At 38.1% G+C, this 13,912-nt stretch overlaps 1 protein-coding gene across 1 annotated transcript; it reads left to right on the top strand.

Moving 5' to 3' along the window:
* Nucleotides 1-9,681: 9,681 nt before the first annotated feature.
* On the top strand, nucleotides 9,682-13,471 carry LOC131069031 (uncharacterized). The gene is made up of 2 exons (XM_058004333.2): nucleotides 9,682-10,653; nucleotides 12,513-13,471. The coding sequence occupies exons 1-2, from the start codon at nucleotides 9,841-9,843 to the stop codon at nucleotides 12,933-12,935; spliced, it is 1,236 nt and encodes a 411-aa protein (XP_057860316.1). The 5' UTR covers nucleotides 9,682-9,840; the 3' UTR covers nucleotides 12,936-13,471.
* Nucleotides 13,472-13,912: the final 441 nt, after the last annotated feature.

The raw sequence follows: 13,912 nt of genomic DNA, 5'->3' as shown, positions 1-13,912 counted from the left end.
TGTTGTACTTGTTGCCGAGATATAGAGTAACAATGGTCTACTTGGATCTGGTGGCATCAACAATGGTGGATTCATGAGATAGTTTTTAAGCGTCTGAAATGCTTGCTGGCATCGGGCATCCCACTGAAAGCGGATGTTCTTGTGTAGCAGATGTGTAAATGGGTGACACTTATCAGCCAATTGTGCGATGAATCTTCGAATGGATTGAAGGCGTCCTTGTAGTGTTCTTAGCTGACTGATATTCTTTGGAGGTGGCATGTCCATGATTGCTTTAACCTTTGCTGGATCAACCTCAATGCCTTTGCTTGAGACAATGTATCCTAGAAGCTTCCCGGAGGTCACTCCGAAGACACATTTCTTTGGGTTGAGTCGAACATGGTATTGTTCCAGTCTATCAAAGATTTTATCTAAGATGTGAAGATGTCCTTCTCTAGTAAGTGATTTTGCTAGTAAATCATCCACATAATCTTCCATTATAGTATGCATCATGTCATGGAAGATGGTGGTCATTGCTCTTTGATAGGTCGCTCCTGCATTCTTTAGACCAAAAGGCATTACATTCCAGCAGTATGTGCCCCATGGACATGTGAAGGCTGTCTTATGTTGGTCCTCTGGTGTGATCTTTATTTGATTGTATCCTGAAAAGCCATCCATGAGTGAAAGCATGGCATGTCCTGCTGTCAAATCTACTATGATGTCGATATTTGGTAGAGGGAAGTCATCCTTAGGACATGCCTTATTCAGATCTCTGAAGTCTGTACAAATGCGGATGCCCCCTTTTGGTTTGCCAACTGGTACAATGTTGGAGATCCATTCTGCATAATCAATTGGTCTAATGAAACCAACATCCAGGAGTTTCTTGAGTTCTGTTTTGACTAGCACGACAATCTGAGGATGCATCTTACGAAGCTTCTGCTTGACAGGTTTGGCTCCTTTTGCTACTGTGAGATGATGCATGACTAAATCAGGATCAAGCCCAGGCATGTCTGCATATGACCATGCAAAGTTGATCTGACGCTGTTGGAAGAACTCTATAAATTGAGGTTGTTCCTCTGGAGTGAGAAGAGATGCCAGATGTATGATATGAGGGTTTTCAGGAGTCCCCACATTGTATTCTTTAGTCTCCTCAATGAGAATCGTCGATCGTTCCTGTTGTGTACTAGCAGGGAGAATGTCAAACCCTTCATCCTCAAGTGCCTCAGAGAGGTTTTCACCGTTGGATACGCTCTTTCTTTTTACTTTTGTTGGATCAAACAGTGCCACAGTGTGGTTTTCACTGGAAGATCCATGTTTTAATGTTATATTTTTGCAGCTGAAGGGTTTGGCATCCGCCCCGAAGTATGCTGCGCTATTAAGTTCAATGGCGAATCCAGCTTTGTGATCCCCGCTTGGTAGATTATCCCTTAATTCTAAAAAGTCAATGATAGCCTCATTGTTTTGGAAGAGGTCAAGACATGGGGGATTTGGTTGGTTCCATTCGATGAGTTCAGGGTGGATAATGGGCATTACTTCATCGATTAAGTTAAGTGCGGGAGATGTATCAGTGAGGGTTAAGACAGTGTGGTGAAGGTCGTTGATGGTACTCTCCTTATCAGAATCCGGCGTAGGATGAGACGTAGGGTCTGTGGAAGATGTTTCCAGCTCAGGTACCCAAGTGGTCTTTATCTGTGCTTCTCCATAAACAGGGATATCTTTGCGTGGTGGAGGTGGTGATGTGTCTTCCTCATCTGAAGTGTTAAGCTGTACAGAATCAAATTCCCATTCATGTGAGTCAGTCTCTGAATCACTTTCCAGCATCAGATTGCTATACCATACTGGGATGTCGCTGGAGTTGAATACTGCAGGCGTGATTGGTTTATGTACCTTTGAGGTGATCGGTGCTGCAGGAACTGTGATGGGGTTTAAAGGTTTTGTCACTGGAAGTATCGACAGGGTTGATTTAGTGGCTTCTGTTGGTGGGATTACTAGTTCGATTGGTGGGATTTTTGGCACTGATGACGGTTGCGGTGGGTTTGTGAGCCTCAATGGGGCAGTGACAATATTGCTTGATGGTGCTTTGATTATGAAAGGTGTCCTCTTTGCAGTAGGTGGGCAAAATGGTTTGCTAGGTTTTCCTTTAAATCTGAGTTTAGGAAGGATCTCTTTTTCAAAACCTAGGCCTGTATTACCTTTCGGCTTGAACTCTGGCAGCAGCGGTTCATGTCGTCCTTGTTTGCAGTATCCCAAAGCACTCTGACCATCATATCCCATTCTTTGCATAATGAGGAGGCCTTTTCCATACTGTTCTGTAGGAAGTGTAACTCGCGGTTTGTCAGTGGTGATGGGATCTTTATAGATCCATTCCGCTAGGTCCTTATCTTGTGTCTCTTCCTCTTGACTCTTTCCAAGGATGAAAGGCGTTAAGGCACATGCAGGTGTGTTTAGTGGTTGCTGGAGTAACTGCTGTGGTTTACCATGTGTTCTAGGAGAAGTAGGCATTTGTCCCACACAAAAGAGCTGACTCAAGTTGTATTCTCCAGGACCTTCCTCTGCGACTTTCATCTTAAGCTTTTCTTGCTTGGGTATAGGAGTGTTTGAACTGGCAAGAGAGGCTGGACTTATATATGATGTGGAGGAAATGGCTTCTCTATTATTAGGAACAGTAATCTCTGGTTGATGGCTGATATTATGGCAAAATGCAAAGGGATTTGCATCACCCAGGATTGTGATCTCTGCACCATTATGTGGGAACTTGATACATTGATGGTAGGTAGATGGAACGGCTTGCATGGCATGTATCCAAGGTCTTCCTAATAATAGATTATATGGCAGAGGAAGGTCCAGAACCTGACAAATGATGTGCTTTACCACGGGGCCTACTCGGATTGGTAGTACCACAGCTCCTTTGGATGAACGCTCTGCATCATCATAGGCCTTGATGGTGATCTTCTTGCGAGGATCCACTGATTCTATTGCATATCCCAATGCTGTGACCAACTGTAGTGTACAAATGTTTAGGCCTGCTCCATTATCAATCAAGACTCGCTTGATCCTGTGTTGGTTGATAAAGCCTTCAATGTGTAGCGAAGCATTATGAGGTTGTTGGAAAGAAGAGTTGTCACTTTCAGAAAAAGTGAGACAAGGTGATGACTTTAGATTTCCAACCATGGCTTGAAATTGGTCCGTATTCAGGTTTGCAGGGACTGACGCTTCTTGGAGTGCTTGATCCAAGATTGTTTTATGAGATGGTGATAGGCGTAATAGCTCTAAAATGGAAATGAGCGCAGGCGTTTTATCTAATTGTTCCACAAGATTGTACTGCTTTGGGATGGAGGTGGTGCCTTGTGGAGCTGCCTTGATGGTAACTTTGCCGCGACGCGTAACAACATTGCAATTTGAGGTGGGATTTTTGAAGGTTATGGTTGCAATTTGTTCACTGGCATCATACAGGTGATTGACAGTGTAATTATACGTAGCTTGCGTATAATCAGTGGTATCAGGACCTCGTCTGGACGTCGAAGGACCCCTTTGATCTTGCGATGGAAGTGGATTCTTGAACATCTGATGATCATTATTGGTTGTTTTTGGGTCATGCCCTTCAATTTCAATTTCTCCTTGGTCAATAAGATCCTGAATGAGATCTTTCAATCGGTGACAATTACTTGTCTTGTGTCCTCTTCCTTGATGGAACTCACAATGTTCAGTATCCTTCCACCATGCTGGTTTGACTTGGGGCTCATAATTTGATAACTTAGGTAGAGTGATCAAATTCTGAGAAATAAGTTGTCGCATCATCGTTTCAATGGGTTCCCCTAATGGAGTGTATGTGCGTTTTTGTTTTTGTGGACGGGGTCTTGGTTCATCATGAGATGTGATGCGACCTTGATTAGGAAGAACATTTGTGTTATTTTGAGGTGGAGGATTTTGTCCTGCAAATCGAACCACAGGTTGTGCATTTTGGATAGTTCGAGCATCCACAACTCCATCGTTGACGATATTCTTATTCTTGTTCCAGAAGTTCGGTTTATCACTATTGAAGTGCGGGCGAGGACCATCTTTGGGTTCATTAAAGATTTTGATGAGTCCTTTTTTGATGAGTGCCCTTTCACATTTTATACCCTTGGTGATCATATCGTTAAAAGAGTCTGTGTCTTTGACATCCAGGTGAAATTCCATTTCTTCGTTTAAGTTGGAAATGAAAATTTCCACTAGTTCTCATTCAGGTAACTGAAGAGAACGTCTGCTAGACATTTGGCGCCATCGTTGCAGGAATACTGAGAATAATTCACCTGGTTTTTGTTTGGTGTTGCACAGATCAGCCATGGTGATGTCGCGTTCAATATTATAAGAGTAATGAGATAGGAACTTCTGGATGAGTTCCTCAAATGTTCTTATGCCACCTGGTAGTCGGGAAAACCATGATGTGGTTGTTCCTCCCAAGCTTTGGGGAAAAAGGCGCATTAGGTATGTGTCCTCATAAGCGACTTCGAGACAAGCGGAATGAAATTCTCGGACATGATCGCGGGGATCTCCCTTTCCTCTATATTTTTCGAATTTTGGTGTTTCGAACCCGCGTGGAAAGGGTGGCATATAAAGATTCCTATCAAACGGATAGGGACAGATGTCGTTAAGTGAGAATTGATTGGTCTTAACACCACTATGAAGTTGTTGGGCGAGATTCTCGACTTGTTACCGCAACATCTCCATTTCATTTGGAGGAGGAGGTGGTGGGTTACCTCGAGGGATGTTATATCTGATGTGATTTCTACCTCTTTCCTCCTCATGGCGACTTTGTCTTTCTGATGCTTGTCTTAATTGGGCAAGATCAAAGTCAGAGGGGAGTTTGGCTCCTTCTTGAGCGAGTCTTAAAAAGTGAGCATCCGCATTGCTCCTTAATATTTCATCAAATAATCTGTTAAAATGAGGGTTATGCTGAACCCTTTTGATTGTTGAAGGAGTGGGAGTACTTGGGTTTTCGTCATTCACATTTCCTCCAAGTGCTTCTTGAAATTCATTGAGGTTGTCCTCTTCTTCCTCAATTTCTATTTCTCGTTGCCTTGATCGTGATCGGGTTTGAGCCATTTTGTTTGCAAGTTTGTTTTGAAGTTGATTGAAGATGATGATGAGTTGGTGATGAAATGAAAGATTGATGGTTGGTGGATTGTAGATCTCTAGCACTCTAAAGGTAAATGTAACCAGAATTCTTTCTTTGAATTGCTTGTTTGTTTTGATGATTTTGGATGTGATAAGGTGTAGAGAAATCTGAGATGTGTTACAGATTTTGACTACCTAGTAATGAGAGGATTCACTCATGAACTAGTTTTAACCTGCGTAGATGTGTCTCTTAGGATGAGCTTATCCTAGATGTAGAAACAATCTAAAAGTGATGTGATGTGTTTGATTTCAAGCAATATCTAAAAAGGAATCGTGGGACAAGAACCTCTTAATGTTTTGAGAGTTGGGACGGATTGATGATGAAGTGATGATGTATGAGTGGGATGATGGATGAAAATGTTTTCAACTTTCAATAAAAACTTTGTGTCACAAATGGGACAAACTCTTCTTCTTCCCTTTCAGACGTTGGTGGCACTTCTCGAGCTGTGTTGTAGGTGATACAGATGTTTGGGAAGAAATTGGGATTAATCTTTCCTCCTTGATTTTTGTGATAACTCAGAGCTCTATATTGCATAAAAGCTCTGCGGTTTAATGATTCAGAATCAAACTCGTTTGTTTTACCTTGAAGATAGAGACGCATGCGATGTAGAAAGACTCTATGTGAGACAAAGATTTGTCTATTGAGATAGAAGAATTTCCTCCTTTTGATCAAAGCCTTTGAGCTTAATGGTCTTCTTTTCAAGGTAATACTCTGATGACACTTCTTCTTTCGCAAGATGTGAAGAATGGTCATAAATTTTTGACTCTTTGTTTGTTTGCACTTTGTTTTTGGTATTTTTGGTTGTGTTGACAGATGTTGGATGAATACTTTGTTTTTGGGATTGATTTTCTGATTTTTCTTTGACAAGAAAACAAAGCAAGCACACAAACACAAGATTGTAGCCTCAAAGGCACAAATGAGTATGGGTCTAGATCAACCCAATTCTTGGACTTGTTTTTGACCCTTCCTTTAGATGTATTTTAAGGTGTATTTCCAAAGCCTGAAGTCGGCTCAATTCGCACTAGGTCTGTAAAACGAACACACTTCAAACACTTTTTATCCCTAAGGTCAAATGGCCAGTTGTGATAAATTTAGCCCACATCTTGATATTTCTTCGACTTTGGTACTACATACCTTATGAATCCCGCCGTGGCAGGTAAGGATGTGATATACTAAGTCTTGCACGAGCATAACAAATAGATGATCCCTATGATGGGGGAGTCACCACTTTTATCAAGCCACAAGTGACTTTTCAAAAAGCTATGTTTCTACTCAAGGAAATATGTATGGTGAGTATCTTGGGAGCAAAACCATCTATGCTCTTGCACTAAATTATATCTCAAATATCCTCAATCAATAGAACGGGTGGGCTACTACTTAAAGGTGTTTAGTCATGTTCGATATTTTTGGACATAAGTTCATTCTGCAGTGACTCACTTAAGAGCCTTGTAACTGGTGGTGGGGCCCATTTGTCCTTTCGGCCAGTTACACTGTAGGAACAGCTATACCCAAGGCTACAGCTTTCGCTCTCACCTGATTTCTATAGCGGCTCGAAGGATTTACCGCTCGAGGTCGTTCCCAAGAGTATCGATCCCTTGGCAGGCCTCTCTTAAAAAGATAAAATGTGAGCGTTACTAACACTTTTCTCTTGCACCTAGGACCACAAGAGTCAAGAGAGAGGATAGTGTGTGTTAGAGGTAGGACCACTCGACCAACTCTTTTGCACAAGTGTGCCAAACACAAAATTCACTTGTTCCTTTTAATTTGTCATCGCAATGATTTTCTATCTATTTGGAGATGTTGCTCCAACAATCATGGTGTTCTTTTTAATTTTCAAAGGCAATTGTTTGAGTAAACTAGAATTTGAAAATCCTGGTCAACTTAATGAAAAACACGTTTGCATGAAGTAAAATTGCTTTGAAAATGAGACAAGTTGATTGTGAATTTTATTTGCACCAAAAATGGAAGTGTGGATTGTGAGTTTTATCTTGATGCAAGAAATAAAATTTGCCTTGTTGATTTTAAGCACCAAAACGAAGTTTGTTTCCTAACTTGCAAAAAAAATAAAGTTGTTTTTGTATAAGTTTGTGGTTCTTTTTACCTTGGAACAATGAAATTCTTTTTAAGAGCCCCAAACAAATGTGTGATTCTTTTTTAAAAGCCCAAATTTGAAATGTGAAGTTAATTTTAAACCAAAATAAAAAGTGAATTCATTTTTAAAACCAACTTCAAAAAACAAGTTAGTAAAAAATATAAATCTACTTTTTAATCTAATTTAAATCTGCACAAAAGAGAAAAATAGTTAGTAAAATCCGCCTATTTGGTGGGCTTCTACAAGCCTAATTTTTTATTTTTTTTGGTTACAAGGTGATTTGTACAACGTTTTGTTACAATAGCGCTAGTCTGCGTTTGAACAGAGGCACTATTTAACACAAACGCACTAAAAGAAAGGGAAAGACAGAGAAGGGAAAAACACTGAAACAGAGTGAATAGCGCCAAAATAATGTCAAACGCACCAAAACAGTGTCAAAAGCGCAACCTGTGTGACATTTTCAACATTCAAACATGTTATTGGTTAAAAAAAAAAAAGTTGATCTTTTTAGTGTTTGGATTCACGTCGGGTTCACCAAATGATGCTCTGCAAAAAGGATTAGAAAATCTGTTTGATGGCAACACACACAAGAGCACAAGAAACAAACGTTAGTGTTAGCAACAAAAGATTATCTTAAACAGGCATATCAAGAGAGATATTAAGCATGAAATAGAAAGCATATAAACATAGAATGAAATAGCTAATCAAGATGCTCATAGTTGCTCCTCCCTTGTTCCTCTCCTCTCCAAGTCCCAAATGAGTGTAGCTCTCAACTTTTAGCACTAGCCATGGATGCCATATGGAGATTCAAGATGGTTGAATATGATAAGCAAATACTATGCAAGAGTAGATAGTGATGCTATGAAAAAGCTCTATGCTAATGCCAGTATAACAACAATACTCTAAAATGCTTTCTTTTGCTTGAGGAGAAGGGTTCTATTTATAGAAGAAATGGGGAAATGAAGGGTTAAGATTGAATGGTTTAATCAAGGGCCAAGTTTGAAAGTTGGGGATCCATGTGCACAATTGACACCAATAAAATGGTGACAAGTGTCAACATAGGATTAGGTTGAGAGAAGAGGTTGGAGACATTAAAGGCCTGAGAAGACCTCATGGTTATCTAGAAGGTAAGGGTCAAGTCTAAATTAAGATTACCCATTGGATTAAGAGTTAATCCAAGGATAAACCTTTGTGCAAATGATTAAGAGATAATCATGGTCAAAGCATTAATGGCTTGATGAGACCTTTGGGTTGGGTAGAGGTTGAGTCAAAACAAATGTTTTAACCATGTGGAAGGGTTGAATTAACCATTAATGGTTATTGGAGACTTTGGGGATTAAGTGGTTGAAGGTTGAAAGCTTTCAAAGGTTATCCAAGACTTTGAGGGTTAATTTGTTGAACACACAAAGCATTAATTGCTTTTCAAAGACTTGTCTTTGAGAAGTGACTCCAATTTGCTTAGGAATGTGACAATATTTAGGGGATGGATTAGGCTAATTAGGAAGGGTTTAGAAGAATCTAGAAGGGGTTTAGGCATACAAGTGGATTTTGTAGGAAAATGCAAGTGGGAGAAATTTTGGTATTTTCAATTAAAATAAAATCATTTATTTCAATTAAATGGTGTAATTTGCATTTGGATAAATATTCAAATAAATATTAATTTATTTAAATGAGAAAAATGAAGATAAAGCATTAAAATGCTTGAAGACTTTGAGGGAAACCATTAAAGGCTTGAAGACTTTAAGGAAAACCATTAAAGTCTTAAGAAGACTATAGAAGGAAGCCATCAAGTTTGAAGACTTTAAAGCCATCAAGTTTGAATACTTTAAGGGAAACCATTAAAGGTTTCAAGTGGGTGAGGATAAATAGGATTTTAAATAAATAATTTATTTAAAATAGTTGTGCAACTTGCTTTTGTAGGAAAATACAAGTGGGTGGAGGATAAAGGTGATTTAAATAAATTATTTATTTAAAATAATTGTGCAACTTGTATTTGTAGGAAAATGCAAGTGGGTGGAGGATAAAGGTGATTTTAAATAAATGATTTATTTATTTAAATGTGAGAGGTGGGATTTTGGGGGTTTTAAATAAATATTAATTTATTTAAATGTGAGAGAAGATTTAATTAAATAAATATGATTTATTTATTTAATTAATGGTCTGAATTTGGTTAAGTGAATTAAATCAAATAAATTGAATAATTTATTTAATTAATAAGAGAATAGGGTTAAGATGAATTAATTAAATATTAATTTAATTAATTATTAATTGATGGTTAAATAATCAAATAAATACTAAGTATTCATTTAATTAAGTGGATAGATTTATGTGACTACAGAAATTATAAAATTTATTTATTTTTATAATTTTTTTTAGCACTATTGATTTTGTAGTTAGCAAATAATTTATCAAAATTAAATAATACTATTTTAGATTTATGTTAAATTTTGAAAGGAAAACTTCCACAACGCTGATTTTGCCTGATAACTCCCATCTGCACATCAAATTGAATGTCGGCGTACCAGAAACGAAATTCCTTTGACTAAACCTAGGTATTCGACGAGTGCCCTGAAAAACTATTTAGAAATCCCAGAAGCTTGAAAATCTGTCAAAGATGGATTTTTTGAAACAGGAGCTGGAGCGCAAGAGGAAACGCCTCGAATCAGATTTTGGAGGAAGGAAGTTTGTGAAAAGATCTGAAATTGAACGCAAAGAAATTGACAGGATTCGTGAGGAAGAGCGCAGGGAACTAGACCAGAAAAATGCCCACAAGCACAGGCCATCAGATGACGGCACAACGCCAAATTCCGATTCGACAACCCCGTCATCTACTGTCAACAAAAGCTCTGCCAAATCGAAGGAAGATTTAGCAGAAGAGCAAAAAATTGACGAGTTGGCGCTCCCAAGAGCTGAAGTTATCCGCCGTTTGCGCTTCTTAAAGCAGCCAATAACCCTTTTTGGGGAAGATGACGATTCTAGACTTGACAGGCTTAAATATCTGTTAAAGGCCGGGATTATGGACCTCGATGCCGACATGACGGAGGGGCAGCGGAATGATTTTTTGAGGGACCTTGCAGATCTGCAGAAGCGTCAAAAGAAAGGGATTTTGCAGCGGAAGAAGGGGAAGGAAAAAGAAGGGGGTTCTGACGGCGAAGGCGAGGTGGGATCTGATGATAATGGCGGCGAAGGGGGCTCTGATGGGGTTGATGCTGACAAGGACTTGAAGCGCCTTAAGAGTAATTTTGACGAACTGTGCGACGAGGACAAGATTTTGGTGTTTTTCAAGCGCCTTTTGAAGGAGTGGGAGCAGGAGTTGGAGGACAGGTCTGAAGCTGATAAGAGAACAGGCCGGGGTAAATCTATGGTTGCTACTTTTAAGCAGTGCGCCAGATATTTGAAGCCCCTATTCAAGTTTTGCAGGAAAAGGGTAAGTTTTTGGATTAGGGTTTCTATATTTTTGAGAATGCGTCTTACAATTCTGTCAAAAAACGGAAATTTTGTATCTTTCTTATGTTTCGTTGCCCGGAACTCAATAAAGTTATCCTTAATGATTTTAGATTTTCATAGCCAGAAATAGTATTATGTATTTATATATATGGATTCCTCTGTGTAATGTTCTGAATTGTATATAGATATTCATTTTTCCATCTTTTCTAATTGTAGCATTTACCCACTAGCACTCCATGAAGGGAAAAAAACCTAACTCTTTCTTGGTCTTTTCAGTTTTAGTAGTTACCTGCAAGCTCTCCACCAAGGAACAACCTAACGCAATCAACTCTTCTGTGCACCTTCAATATTTTTAGTTATTCTCTAGCTCTCCACCAAGGAAAAACCTAATGCAATCAACTCCTCTATCTACCTTAAATATTTGTAGTTATACTCTAGATTTCCACAAAAAATATCTGTAGCAATCAACCAAACTTTTGTGCCGTACCAATATGCAGCTACAGTCAATTTATTAGCAACCTTGGGAACCCTAGAAGAGAGAGCTTCTCATCTTTATTCTGCGAGGGGTTTTTCCCTTCAAAAATAATGTAGGAGAAGTACATCTTACACTACAGAATAGTTATATTAGTTTGCAAAAGTGTTACGTGATACTTGCAGGCCTAAATTTTGAGTACTGGCAAGTATTATTTTTGTATAATGGTTGGCATAGAAAACTATTCTTGATATGTGCGTAGAACATACCATCACATTGCACCGAAGGAAGTTAAAAAAGTCAGAATCCACCAATATGGTTGATGAGAAGAGTAGATTTTAAAATTTAAATGCTTTTAAATTTATAAGATTTACCCTACCAAATTAATTTACATATATTTCTCTGGATTTTTATTTTTTATGTCTAGCCAAAATGGATTGGCTAGAACTTAGGACTTGAATTAGGACTACCATATACTGGTTTGAGTGCTATACCAAATGAACTCTCCTTTCTTTGTGGTTTGAAGATTTGATATATGAATCTTTTAAACGATGATTGTAACTACGTTTGGCACATGGATCTACAGGATACGGACACATCTTTTCTATGTAATTATATGGATAAATGTTTGCAAGCTATACTTGTGCAAGATCAATACCAAATGAACTATCAGTCCTTTGTGGTTTGAAGATTTGAAATATGAATATTCCAAATGATAACTAAAATTTTATTTGCCATCCCCACGGGATATGTGCACATTTTTCTATATAATTATATGTATAATTGATTTGTAAGTCATATTAATGCAAGATATAGAAGACGGGATGATAAAAAGATTACAATTGTTTTAGATAAACAAAGATTTAAAAATTTAAAATTCACGGGTCCTCCTTTTTTAAGATTTTGAAACAGTCCCACATCACAGTTTCCTCGAGGGACTAAAATCTCGAGGAAATGCCTTCAGCTGTTTTTATTTATTATCTAAGAGTTTCAAATGTTCCAGTGTTAAACTTCAACTTTCTAGTATTTCAGGCGATACCTGTATTAACTTCAGGAATGTTTTTTGAAACATTTTGATAATGTTCCCAAGTGTTTCTAGAAGTTAATGTCGTTTCCATTAGCATTTTTTGTTCTTTCCATAAATCCATTTCAACTTGGTTTAAGCAATGTTGATTCAATGTCAACAAAATGTTTTAGCAGATTCCAATGCAAAAATGTATCTTCAAAATAATAGATTGTAGCAGTAGCTAGTTCAAGTTCTAGAGCAATTGCAATCACATGCCTTGTTTTTCTATAAGTTTTTAATGGACACAATTTATCCTACAGAAATGTTCACGAGATAAATTTGATTTTCTTTGTGTGCGCAGTGCCTGCCGCTTGACATTCGTCAAGCTTTGATGGTTGTGGTGGAATGCTGCATGAAAAGGGACTATTTGGCCGCAATGGATCAATACATTAAGCTGGCTATAGGAAATGCACCTTGGCCCATAGGTGTGACCATGGTTGGTATTCATGAACGTTCAGCTCGAGAAAAGATCTATACAAATAGTGTTGCTCACATCATGAATGATGAAACTACCCGGAAGTACTTGCAGTCGATAAAGAGGCTCATGACTTTATGCCAGAGACGATATCCCTCCCTACCATCAAAGTCAGTTGAATTCAACAGTTTGGCCAATGGCAGTGATTTGCAGTCTCTTCTATTAGAAGAGAAGCAAAAGTTAGGCAATCACAATGCTGAAGAAAGGCTAAGATTAATGGCAGGGGCAGCAGAGGATCCAATATCATAGCTGTTATGTGTAAACTCATGCTATTTTAAATGGCCAAGGGTGAAGACCATGCCTTAAGGAATGGCCATATATGATGAGCATCTTTTATTATCTACAAACTCAACGACCTTAAACCTTGCATGTAAAACATGAATGGATGATTTTAGGTGTTTACAAATGGTCAATGCAGGCTCCATTGATTGGTTTGGATGAGCATATACAAATGCTTTTTGCCAGTGGACCTTGCAAAAATATTAACATGTCATGGTGGGGTTTATGGTCATTTTTTGTATTAGCATGTTAAGGCAAGGAGCTAAATCTGCTCCTCACTTGTAAAGTGGTTCAACATTGTGTTTTTTGATTGTATGCTTTGGACAATCTTTGGGTATATGCGATGGTTATACATTGCATTGTTTTTAATTGTCTTAGTGTAGTCTGCTTCCTTGCTTTAAACAATAATTATCTGCCAGTGGAGTGTTTCAATTTCTCCATCCTGGTCGGATTCAGTAACAGAACATGAAGACTGTAATATTGAGTAGAAAGCTTATTTGACGGAAGTTTTAATTCCAGAATAAAAACAACAGAGATGTAAATAGTAGAAATGACAAAGATTGTTTTGCGGAGTTGCTTTCTTCTTGTTGAATGATAACAAGCTGCAAACTTTGCTTTTAGGGCAATGTCAATTCATTAATTCACTCAAATAAAATGGTTGTTCTGAACGAACTTTAAGGAAAATTCCTCAAAATATCAGTAGCTGTGGACTTATTTAAAGTCACATGGTTACTTGTATAAGACAAAGTACATAAAAATTCATAGTTTGTGTTGGACGATACTGAAAAAAATGTAGCACGACAGAGATGTAAATAGTAGAAATGACAAAGATTGTTTTGCAGAGTTGCTTTCTTTTCGTTGAATGATTAAAAGCTGCAAACTTTTCTTATAGGGCAATGTCACTCCATTAATTCACTCAAATAAAATGGTTGTTCTAAACGAACTTT

This window comes from Cryptomeria japonica, chromosome 4 (assembly GCF_030272615.1).
Source record: "Cryptomeria japonica chromosome 4, Sugi_1.0, whole genome shotgun sequence".
Classification (NCBI taxonomy): Eukaryota; Viridiplantae; Streptophyta; class Pinopsida; order Cupressales; family Cupressaceae; genus Cryptomeria; species Cryptomeria japonica.
This window is presented reverse-complemented; position numbering and strand designations above follow the sequence as displayed.

Bases quoted from the DNA above. Each gene is read 5' to 3' on its own strand.
- LOC131069031 (XM_058004333.2), top strand. From the start codon at position 9,841: ATGGATTTTTTGAAACAGGAGCTGGAGCGCAAGAGGAAACGCCTCGAA. The intron at 10,654-12,512 runs GTAAGTTTTTGG...TTGTGTGCGCAG, and splicing joins TCAAGTTTTGCAGGAAAAGG to TGCCTGCCGCTTGACATTCG.